Source organism: Lutra lutra, chromosome 5 (genome assembly GCF_902655055.1).
Source record: "Lutra lutra chromosome 5, mLutLut1.2, whole genome shotgun sequence".
In the NCBI taxonomy this organism is placed as follows: Eukaryota; Metazoa; Chordata; class Mammalia; order Carnivora; family Mustelidae; genus Lutra; species Lutra lutra.
The window spans coordinates 40,386,432-40,398,991 of record NC_062282.1 but is presented as its reverse complement, the minus strand read 5'-3'; the positions used below and the strand labels follow the sequence as shown (position 1 = coordinate 40,398,991).

Sequence of the window (12,560 nt, the reverse complement as noted above, 5' to 3'; positions counted from 1 at the left end):
CATCCAGGCACCCCTATGAAGTTACTTTTCCATAAGGACTGTAGACATTAAGGCCCAAGAATTGAACTACATAAATGCTTATAAAACTACTGCTAATAAAGAATTAAAAATTGGATATTGGAGCAGAATTGAAATGAAATCAAGCCATTACAACAAATCCCATTTCTTATATGATACTGAATTGAGTTGTTACTGCGATTGAAGACCCTGCTTTCTAGTCCGTGATTAAAGCCCTGTGCCGCACACTCTGTTATTGACAAGGTCTTACGTGAGCTGGCCTAGAACAAACAGGAGGGAAAAATTCTGCCACTTGTTCACAAAGCAGATATCCGAATACAGCAGATTTTCTTTAAAGAGGGAAGCAAGTCAAGGGGGGAGAAGTCCGTTCCGTGGGACAAACATTTAGTTGTAATTTCTTATTCTTAATCTCGTAGAGAATGTCTGAATGTATCCAGATCTCATTTGCCGTTTGTAGAATTGGCATTCACACGGTAAGCGCTGTGTATTTCTGCAGTACCAAATGCTGTGAAAATATATATGAAGAACTGAGTGTTGGAGAGCACGTGGAACCACGGGATTTGCCCTCCACTGCTGGTGGGTGTGTAGTTTTCTACACCCACTTTGGAAAACAATAAAGTTGAATGCCAGCATATTCTGTGATACAAGCACATCTACTCCTAGGTATATTCCTCAGAGGAAATTGTTGTGTAATTATAAGATGACTTATGCAGCGACTGGCCCTAGAAGTATTCATAAAAACACAGTGTTAGGAATGTCTGTTAGTAATGGACTGGATTAATTGTGGAGTTTTAATTTCCTAGTATGCTATACAGCCACAGAAATAGAGGACCAAAGAAATGTACATGAACTCCAGCTGTACAATTGACAATACATTTTACTCATAATTTTGAATGAAAAAAGACAAGTCACAGGAAAATACATGCAGTTTGATTTCATTTCTACAAAGTTCAGAAATAGCAAAACTGAGCAATGCATTGTTGTAGGACTACATATATAAAGATGCATTATAAAGACACACAGAATTTTAGAGGTTACCTTTCAGGGCAGTGGTGGTTGTCAGCAGTGAGTGAATTTTGCTCTCAGAGGTTACGTTGCAATGGCTGGAGACCTTTTGGTTGCCACAGCTGAGCTGCGGGTGGGTAAGGGGTAGTGGTACTATTGGCATCTAGTGGATGGAGGCCGGGGCTATTACTAAGCGTCCAACCCCACACTGGTTAAGCAGGTAAGGATTATCTGGCTCAAGATGCTGATAGTGTTGAGGTTGAGAAACTCTGCCCTAGGAGATTGGAGGGAAGGGGGAAAAAAAAGCCTTAAACGATTCAGTAATAGTCTCTTTAACTTGAACGGCCTATATGTGGTGTTTGCTTTATAGTCATTCTTTGAACTACATAATTCCTTTATATACTTTATTGTACATAGGATGTATTTTGCAGCAGAAAAAGAAAATCCCAACCCACTGTAGCAATTTTTTTTTTTCCCTCCCCACATCCATCTGTATCCGTTGACTCAAATGCCCTGAGCCAGTTTCTTAATTCAGAAACCTGGAGTGGTATCTGTGTGGAAAAGCATGAAAGGACTTTTCCAGTCTTAAGACTCAGCAACAAAAGTGTTGTCTTCTCCCTTTGAAGGCTTAGGTGGAGGGGTTTCTGAGACCGTGGACAGGAAATACAATGATACTTACTTCTGAAGACCAAATTATTTCCTAAGGAAGGATTTAAAAACTTCGTGATTTTGTTTCCCATCGTGTACAAAAGAATCCTTCACAGGTGTGCACACAAGTTTAAGGAACTTGTCAAATGGTTAAAGCAAGAATTCGAGGTAAATGATATGACCACAGGTTGTAGGGTTGAGGGCAGCGAGCCTTGCTTGTGTTTGTCCATGGATCCTCCCCGGTAACTCGTACACTGGCTGGGATGTGGGAAGTGCTCAGTAGCTCTAGGTCCCATTACTTCCATTAAAATGAGCAGTTTTCAGCCATAAGTTGAATTTAAGAAGAATCAGATTTTTATTCTTTTTTTTTTTTTTTTAAAGATTTTATTTATTTGACAGAGATCACAGGCAGGCAGAGAGGCAGGCAGAGAGAGAGGAGGAAGCAGGCTCCCCGATGAGCAGAGAGCCCGATGCGGGGCTCCATCCCAGGGGACCCTGAGATCCTGACCTGGGCCGAAGGCAGAGGCTTTAACCCACTGAACCACCCAGGCGCCCCAGATTTTTATTATATTACTTGTTTCAGCTGCTTGTCTCACTGAATATCTCTTCATGTGTTTATGTGTTCATTCAGGATGCTGGATTTCATATATAACCTTTACAGGCTCAAAACAAAATTGGGTGGCATTTGTCTGCAATTAGATACATAGGTTATTTGGGAATTAGACATGTTTACTTTATGTAAAGTTACTTTGTGAGCATGACTTTTTTTTTTTTTTTAAATCTTTGGAGAAGCAGATGCTAAATTGGGTTTAGGTATGCAAGAGTAGAGTCAGGGCAATGTCTGTGAAGGATAAGGGGGAGGGAACAGGAGAGAGAGAGCCTTAAGACCATGCTGCAGGGTTGACTCCCTTGCATGGAGAATGGGAAGAAGGAAGGACCTTTAGACAGCAGGGAGCTCCTGAGGAAGTTTTGGGGCAGGTGGGGGCCTCCCTGAGTGAAGCTGCTTGTTGGAGGAGCCCTGGGATGGGCAGAGAAGGCCTGACTCTGGGACCTCTGCATGCCTAGGCATTGGCTGGCAGCGGCCCTGCAGAAGCACAGCCTCCCATCGTGGACACAGAGTTGTGGCAGCTGGAGACTTGGTCATCTGTGCCTCTCTGGACAAAACTCTGAGCCTGGCCACCCCAGGGAGTCCACACAATATGGTATGGACAACTGGTACCTGTGAATCCTGGCACTGTTGATGACAGGCATTGTTTACTTATTCTGGAATACCTAGTGCTTAGCCTGGGCCACAGACCGAACAGGTGTTCAGCCTCTGCTTATTAATGAAGAATCTGTGGCTGTGAATGAATTCTAAGGCAAATAAAAATTGTCCCTCGAAGGAGAGGGCTATGGACTGAAGGAGAGGGCTATGGACTGAGGTATTTGCCTCCCCCATTTCATATGTTAAAACTCTAATCCTCAACTTGACGGTATTTGGAGATAGGGCCTTTGGGAGATTATTAGGTTTAGATCCAGGCGTGAGAGTGAGGTCTTCATGATGGGATTAGCCCTTGGAAAAGACTGGAGAGTTTGCTCTTTCTGGGCTGTAAGGTGGCTTTCTATGAGCCAGGAAGAGAGCTCTTGCTAGAACTGGACCATGCTGGCACCCTGATCTTAGACTTATAGCTGAATGAAGGCGTAAAATTTAAGCCACCCATTCTATGGTATTTTGTTATGGCAGCCCAAGCAGACTGAAACAAAGAGGAGGAAAAATCTTGTGGATTGTAAATAATATAAACCTGAAATCTTCTTGGCACCTGTTGGAAATAAAAAGTTCTAAAAAAAAAAAAAAAGTATGGTTGAGTTTATGGGGTGAGAAATGGTCTTAGGTGACTTTTTATTTCTATGTGTTTCTAACATGGACAAATAGCAGCTGATTAAGCCCCTAAAAAAAAAAAAAAAAAAAAGAAAGGCCAGTTTTGTACATATTAGGAATACATAATGTGAAATGAGCAAGACCGAAATGGATTATATACAGGACTTACACGCCGAACACTTCCAAGGTACAAATGTGTTGTATACAGTGAATGCATACTGAACCTTAAACATTAAAAACTTGAATAAAGGGGCGCCTGGGTGGTTCAGTGGGTTAAGCCGCTGCCTTCGGCTCAGGTCATGATCTCAGGGTCCTGGGATCGAGCCCCGCGTCGGGCTCTCTGCTCAGCGGGGAGCCTGCTTCCTCCTCTCTCTCTGCCTGCCTCTCTGCCTACTTGTGATTTCTCTCTGTCAGATAAATAAATAAAAAAAATCTTAAAAAAAAAAAAAAAAAACTTGAATAAAAATCGTTCCTGAGACGACAAAGGCTATCCTGTGCATGCTATCCACTCTTCTCCAACATTTGGCATAGACAGAGCTTTCTCTAGGAATTGAAAGGAAATGCTTTGAGTGCCCTAAGTCGGGAGACTGAAGAAAATAAATCTTGCAGGCAGGAGACTTAAGCCACAGGTGGAGAAACTGACACTTCCGCAGTGGTTCTAATGGCTACCAAGGCCTAGAACAAACTGCAACAGTGAAGCAGGAGAGCCTTTAGAACCAGAAGTTAAGCTCCTCGACCTGTGCCCGGTAGTGCAGGAGATAATGTGTGTTCTCCGGAATGTGATGTCCTGATGTATTACAAAGAAGTAATTTAGTTTTTGAAACAAAAGGAGTCCTGTTACATGGATCTAAACTATTTTGGGTATTAAACAACATTCACTGGGCTCTGGTCAGGAGGAAGGAGGGGAAGTAAGTTCAGTCCAGGAGTTTACATTACAGTTGTGGGTCTATGATTTTATGAAATCCTGGCAGTGGAAACCCACGATACATGAGAATGTGATTTTGAAATGAATCTTCTGTGGTCACTTGCAGATTAACTCTGGACAAAAGGGCATATTGGGGCATAGTTTAGGACTTCCCTTTGGAATGTCAGTGTGCGTGCCCTCCCAGGAAACTGGATCCAGCTCTAGGGACTTCTGAGCTGGGAACAAGAACCATCACACCCACAGCACAGCAGCTGGTGGTGGCCAGAAGCAGTGTGGAGCTGTAGTCTGAGCATGGAGCCACCTTTCTGATGGATGGTGAACCCCTTGGATCAAAACTGAATGACGAGGCCTGAAGGGAATGAAGTCAGGGCAGTTAATCAGTCCCCCAGGATGGTATTGATTAAAGCACATGACCCCACTGGCCTGTTGTTGCCTCTCTGGATCCAACACCTGCAGGAACTACAGTTCTGTCTAGTGATGAATGAGATTTGATCTAAATACCAGTAACATAACATGCATGGTTAGCGCTTTTGCTTAGTAATAGAGCTGTAAAAACTCTAGATTTGTCGGTCTTCACAGGAAGTGTCAAATGCTATTATTTTACCAGCAGGCACTCATCCTTTAGAACAATAAATTTGTTTAAAAAAAAAAAAAAAAGGGATCCACATTCATCCTGAGAGGAGTTCATTCAGCAGTGGGTAATGGTTATCCTTACTGAGCTAGGACATTTGCTTTTACCTGCCAAACTGCTCCTATGCAACTTCTGTGACTTTTCCCCCCAGGAGGGGACAGGGAGAGCTACCTATGCTAGTACAATAAAATGGGAAAACACTTGTATATTAATAATACTAATACTGAGTATTTTTTTTTAATCTTATTTAAATTCAAGTTAACATATAGTGTGTTACTAGTTTAGAGTTTAATGATAGTTAATAGAGTTTAATGATCCATCAGTTGTGTAGAACACCCAGTGCTCATTCCGTCAGGTGCCCTCTTTAATGCCCATCACCCAATTAGCTCCTCCCCCCAACTCTCAAATATAAAACTGCTAATTTCCATCTGGCTTTTTAGGCCTGCATAAATGTTCCCCTAAACTTCGATTGCATTTTTATAATGTACAGTGCTACATGTAAGGACCCTGCATTTATATCCTATTGCTGCTGAAGTAGATGACTACAAATTTGGTGGCTTGAAAGAACATACATTTTATTATTCTGGAGGTTGGAAGTCTGAAGTAGGTTTCACTGGGCTCAGAACACGATGTTGGCAGGGCCGTGCTCTTTCCTGAGAAAAGCACCTCATCCTTGGCTTTTTGGGCTTCTGGTGCCTGCCTGTATTCGTTAGCTCAGGGCCCCCTTCCAGTAATGACAGCAATCCAACTCTGCTTCGGTTGTCACATATGCTCCTCGGACACTCCTGACCCTTCAGTCTCCCTCTTTGTAAGGATCCTTAGGGATTCAGTTGGGTTCTTGTGGGTCATAATCCAGGCTAACCTTTGACTGAATCAGGAGTCACATCTGCAGAGGGCCCTTTTGCCACGGAACAGAACATGTGTGCAGGTTTTGGGGACTGGGATGTGCCCCTCCTGTGGGGGAGGGGAAGGAGTGTTCTGCCTCCCACAGGCACCAAAGGGAGAAGTAGAGAGCATTCTGTACAACTGTTGCTTGTTCTTGGAGGGAAAACAAGTCAACGGTAGGCAAGTCCTGATGCTGGCATTAGGAGGTCCCCATCATGTGTTAACACCAAAGTTAAATACTTTTGGGATGGACTAAAAGTCCTGTATGTGGGCTCTTCAAATACTGGCTCCAGCAACAAACTCAGGAACAGGTTGAATATATGACCAGATGGAGAGGACTGGTGTTGGCACAACAGGTATGGTCTCCTGAAGACTCCAGCCTAAATACATGTTGTAAACTGTGTGGGATGCAGTGATGCGTGCGATTATGATAAAGAAATGAAAAACTCCCAGGACCAAATGAGGCACTCCTTTCCTGAAGACACTCTGTGTAATTGTAGACGTTAATGGAACAGAAGTGAATGAAGATACTGGCTTGGCTCTTTTAATAAAAAAGTAACCGTGACTTAAACAGCATATTTTTATTTCATGGAAAAATTTAGAGACTTGGACTCCTTCTGGCTTGTTCTTTCATTGCCCAGGTTCTGCTCAGGTGCTGGCTGAAGACAGCTCACTGCTCCTACATCTTTGTTAGTCTGGGAAAGAGAAGCAGAGGACAAGCAGTTCCTTTTATGGGCATGACCTGGGAGTTGCACACATCACTTCCCCTCACCTCCTGAGTATTGGAACTTGAGTCACAGGTCTACATCACTACAAAGGAGGCTTGGCAATAGGGACTCAAGTAAGGATGGAAGACTCTGGGGATTCTGTTCTTGAAAGGTAGAAGGGAATGGGCATTGGGGGACAATTTGCAGGCTCTTCGTGAGGAAACGAGGTAAGGCAGACTGTTTGATGGCTGGAGTGTAGACCAGTGCGGTATACCTTCAGGAAAGCGTGTAGAACAGTCACTATTGCCTGTAACCATTATCTCTATATGCATTGAATGAGCACATGGTGTGGCAGCGAGAGTGATCTTGTGTTTGTGATGAGTCTAGCTTCTGGTTGGATTGATCATTGATACTTTTTGGGCCAAGATTGAATCTCATGTTGCATTTATAAATATCAACATAGGTGTTTTTGTCCAGACAAATGCACACATATGGTTAGTGTTGTTCCCAGCAATTTTATTTCGAAGGGTGTAAGTGGGGGTTTATATGCTTTAAAACCTAGGAAATGAGGGTTTAGGATTGCTTTCTTCAATACAGTAATATTCTCAAGTAAACTAAGAATCTCTGGCTAATGTTGCTAACTTTCCAAGCAGGAGAATTTAAAGTGTGACTTGTAATAAACTTGTTGAGAGCCACAGATACCCATCTTAAAATCTGTTTATACAGAAAGAGTTACACCATGGAATGTGTGAGATGGACAGGACTGCCTTTAAAAAAATTTTTTTTTAAAACATCTTTTGCAGTTGGAGCCCAGATAAGAGCAAGATAAAATCTGTTTGGTTTAGATGTTCTAATTTGGGGAATGAAGAATGAATTTTTTCCCCCCTCTCAAGATAGAGACTGGTCTGCTGTAGACCTGAAAGACTGACCTGCCCCAGCCTGACTCGGTTGAAGTAAGTGATCCTTCCCATTGAGTCCCACCTAGACTGAACGCATCTTTCCTCCCCTAAAACCACCCAAGACCTGTGCTTCCTTCCTCGGTGACCAGCATAACAGCCCATCCCGTTGCCTTTCCAGGGACTGTTCTGCATCAGGTCCACATCTCTGCGCTTCCTCCCATCGTCTCAGATTCCGACCTCGTCTCTCTGCTGCTGTTCCCTGGCTTCTAGCCCCACTGCTGGAAAACCCTAGCAGCTGCCCCCGAGCTGGGCTTCCCTTTCCAGTCTTGCCCCCTCTCAATCCATTTCTCCACTCTGCAGCAGCATAGTCTGTGAAATGCAGGTGTGCTTATGCTAGAAACTTCTCGGTAGTCTCCGTTGTTCCTGAAGTGAAAGCCCAGAATCTTTAACCTAGTTTCGAAGGGGCCCTGCTGTCTGCGTGGGCTTCTCTCTGCCTCTCTTCTGCCTCCAGCATTCTGGATCTGGGCATAGTCCTCTACGCTCAGCTGCTGGTCTGTTCTTTTTAACTTCCAGCACTCTTCACACGCTCTCCTCTCATCCTGGAATGACCTGCTGTCTGTCACCTCTTCTGGGAAGCCCTATATGACCTCAGCACCTGGATTAATAGCTCTTTCTAGGTCTTCCCTTTCTTTGTACTCCAGAGGCTTTCACCAGCCAAGGTGCTTGTATCACACTGTCTTTGAATTGCTGCTACTTTTTCTCTAGCTGTAAGCTCAGTGAGGACAGTGCCCATGTCCCAGTTTCTCTGTTCCCTGCCCCCCCCCCAGCATCTGATGGCACTTTACCGCCTTACCACCACTGACATTTACTGAACACTAAGTGTGTCAAGGCCCTAACTCCTTTGACTTCACAATCTGGTGAAGAAGGTACGGTTATCCGTATAGTTGCAGAAATTGGGGCACGGTGTGGTTAAAAGTTTTTTTCCATTTGGTGGAGACGGGATATGGAGCTAGAGTTGAGTTGATTTATGCTGAGTCCTAAACCCTGAGTTCTCACACTTAACTATTTTCCAGATAGCAGATACTCCATGAGTTTGTTGAATTTAATCTAAGAAAGTCTGTCAGCATTTAAAAAAAAAAAAAAATCAGTGACATTTTTTTAAAAGACCAGGCTAGTTATTTTGCATAATGTCTTTTAGATCTGTAATTGTTTCTTTGTGATTAGATTTACGTTAAACATTTCTGGTAGGACCTGAGGTGTATGCTCTGTGTAGCTAGCTCATCAGGATACCTGATGCCATTTTCTCCTCCTTGATGACTGGTATTAAGTTCATGATTACCCCAAATTTAGACTGCATCCTGTTTAGAGCCTATAGTATCTTTTATACGCATAATGCATATCTTTGGATGATAATTTTGTAGCATATTTTGAGGTCAAGTAAGGGACTGTCTAAGTTCATAATGGCTTGCTCAAGTTTTGGAAAGAGTATCTAGATGGGATCTTAGTCTTTCCCCTTGCTTGGGTTTAATAATGCTTCAATATTACGGTGTTAATATACAATGCATTGTATCCTGGGTGGTTCTTTCCAGGTGAAGGAGTTAAGAGTTCAGCTTTCCTGTTTGTTCCATTTCACTGTAGATGGTCCTTTTCAGCTAGCTGCCTTTCAAGACTTGGTGTGAAGTAATGGTTGTAACTGCAAGTATATTATCAGTGGCAGAGAGGCAATTCTAATTATATATTCTGTATTAACTAAATTTGCATGTGAAGTAGAACCATTCTCATCTCCTGTAGGTATCTTAACTTTTAAAAACAAAGGCGATGAGAAGTGGGCTAGTTACAGTCTGAGGGTCATGATTTACAAAAGGCCTTTGTGACATTTCTTTCGGTAATTATCAACTCTAGCTGTGTGGTTGGGTGGAGAGGCTCTTTTCTTGATAAGAAACATTTAGAGTCACTGAACTTGGGAACTGAAAATGTTTTTCATTTTCCAAATTAAATGACATGGTGACCCTTAACAAAACTGTATCTACTTGATGGAAATTTCCACCCTCAGAGAGTGCATTTTTATGTTGTCTCTTTTCATGGGTGGTTGACTTCATTATTTTGAGCAAGGTTTCGTGGTTAGTCCTCAGGACTAGTACTTTTCTCTTTTATAAGGAGAGTAACTCATTTTTGTCAATGATTAAAAATTACTTGAGAATGCGGTCACTATCCAGGATATGCTTTACCCACATTCATAACTTGGGGACGAAATGGTGCTTTAGACTTCTTAAGCAGTGCCAATAGATGAATATCGTGCCTATAAAGGAGAACATAACTGACAGCCCAGTGACTGGCCTTTGCTTTGTAGAACTCAAATTTTCTTAAACACAGGCTTAAATAATACAGAAAGTGAATCTGAACAAAAGGCTTTTCTCTGCGGGTAGCATTCTGGAGAGTCCGTCTGTGTCCTCTGTTGTTCCTTGGGTTTAGCTAGGCTCTGGCATGCAGTAGGTGCTCAATCACAGTTCCTGACCGGGTGGGTATGCAGTTGTTTGGGCTGGGGAAACGGAGTGCCTTGCCCAGACTCCAGCAGCCTCGGGCAGTTCTGCCAGGGGTGCCGGGCTCAGGTGTCACAGATCGTGCACTTGCACTTGGAAGGTCGTGAAGGCAGGGAGTGCTGCTTGTTCTGCTCACTGCCTCGTCTGCAGGATCTGGATAAGTGTCTGGCACGCTGTAGGTGCTTCGTAAATATTTGTGGAATGAAGGAATAGAGCTCCAGTAGGTGTGTTGAAACTGGTATATATCTGCCCTTGGGGTACAGAAGACTTTCCAGGAGTTCTTTGGGCCTGATATGACTAAGGAAATCAGTGTCCCATCTGTGTAGACTCATTTCACAGTTACCCAGCTTTTCCAGTTAGGAGGGAAAGTCACTGCTTTCACTTTTCAGGTTTATCACAGTGCATTAGCCTTGGGTAAAAAAAAAACTTCCAGGGCACAAAATGAAGGAAAAACTGAAAACTGTGTCAGTGTTGAGGAAGCGAATGACTCTAATGTGGCCAGATCAATTATTTTCAGTTCTTTGCTTTCAACAGAATTGAAGGCAAACTCAGATTGTCAACTGATCATTAAAAATAACATTGAGGGGCACCTGGGTGGCTCAGTGGGTTAAAGCCTCTGCCTTCAGCTCGGGTCATGATCCCAGGGTCCTGGGATCGAGCCCCGCATCGGGCTCTCTGCTCCGCAGGGAGCCTGCCTCTGCCTCTCTCTCTGCCTGCCTCTCTGCCTGCTTGTGATCTCTGTCTGTCAAATAAATAAATAAAATCTTTAAAAAAAAATAAAAATAACACTGATAAGTCACGATATGATATGTCATATAATGAAAAGGAAGTTGAAAGAACTGAGTGATCCCACTATAGCAAAGATTCCTATTCCATCTATTTATAAGAGCAAGTTTCTCAGGGCTTATGTCTAAATAAGAAAGTATGAAAGTGCAGAAATAGAATTGATATTGAACCATATCTCATTCTAGTGATAAGAATCATCCATACTCTGTAAAAAAATGAAATAAAATATAGCTTATCTATCTTGTTAAGAGATCTATTTCCAGAAAGTTGTTTTCTATTACAATGGGCTTACCAGCCTTTATTACATATTTGTTTTGACCAGTTGTAGACTGGTTATAGTTTTATGACTCAATTCATAGGAAAATTTTAAAAAAACATTTAAAACCTGTGGTCACAGGAAATTAACATATGAATTTATACACAATTCATTTGCAGGGAGGCAGAGTAGAGTAGTAGAGTAGAGGTTTTTTTTTTTTTTTTTAAGATTTTATTTATTTAACAGAGAGATCATGGATGGTATGTAGGTAGAGTAGGCAGAGAGGCAGAGAGAGAGGAGGAAGCAGGCTCCCCACCGAGTAGAGAGCCTGATGTGGGGCTCGATCCCAGGACCCTGAGACTATGACCTAAGCTGAAGGCAGAGGTTCAACCCACTGAGCCACCCAGGCACCCCTAGAGTGGAGGTTTTCAAGCATAACAACATATTAAGATTAAAATTATGTTGAGGACATGGAAAAGATAGGAATTCAAGAAAAGAATAAAAATGGTGTCAGGCTGAAAAGGAGGTTGTTCTTTTGTTTTTGTTTTTTCCCCCAACTGATGCTTTTTATTCACATAAGGCATCAACCGTTTTATTCATAAATATGGATATTTACAAGTTAGAGTTTGAACATGACTTGCCAGTTAGTGGCCAGGAGAAATGAGTGGATGATGTGCCTTCCCCTGTGATAGGAAACACCTGGAAGTTGAGGAGCAAAGACGATCATGGCTTTAGGTGTGAGGTGGAGGTCCCATGAGGAAATACACTCTTAGAGTCTAAAGACAATGTTAGAATTGCAAGTTTGTAAGGAAAGGGGCTCTGTTTGGTTCACTGCACTACCCCTGGTGCTCAGAACATTGCCTGACCCGGAGTAAGCATTCATTAATTTGTCGGATGGATGGATATAATTTTGGAAGTCTTCCAAATAGAGAGAATTGCTGTTTTACTCTTTGGCCCCATTGGTTCATTAGGCACGTTTCTTCAGTTTCCTGTTTCCTTTCTCCATGGGGCCGTAGGGTTATGGACAATGGGCTAGGAAGCATATGTCCATGCATTTGCCTTATATATACTCCATGACCCAAACGCTGCCTTTTCAAAACTTTTAATTCTTATCTCTTACCATTGTGATTCTTTTTTGCTGTTTGTGCTGTGGAAGTAGAAAAATCTTCAAACAAAATTGCTTCATTGTATTTAAAATACAAAAAAGTCTGTGGTTTTTTTTTTGTTTTGTTTTGTTTTGTTTTTAAATTCACAGTGACCGAGATGGGTTAGCCAGGACATTGACCTGCCATTCTTCAGCTTTATTTGGTACAGGTTCAAAATGCAAATGATGATAGTATGATGATGCAAATAACAACAGAAGTGCTCTTTTTTTTTTTTTTTTTGCAATTTTTTTAAAATG

At 42.4% G+C, this 12,560-nt stretch overlaps 1 protein-coding gene across 2 annotated transcripts in view; it reads left to right on the top strand.

Moving 5' to 3' along the window:
- The window catches only part of ARL15 (ADP ribosylation factor like GTPase 15), a 404,995-nt gene that overhangs the window by 32,616 nt on the left and 359,819 nt on the right, over positions 1-12,560 (top strand). The window contains exon 2 of one of the 2 annotated variants that reach the window (XM_047731735.1): positions 435-491. The exons of the other annotated variant lie outside the window; for it this stretch is intronic. Coding sequence (XP_047587691.1) covers positions 435-491 — 57 coding nt within the window. The remainder of the gene's footprint in view (positions 1-434; positions 492-12,560) is intronic. 2 annotated transcript variants of the gene reach the window in all.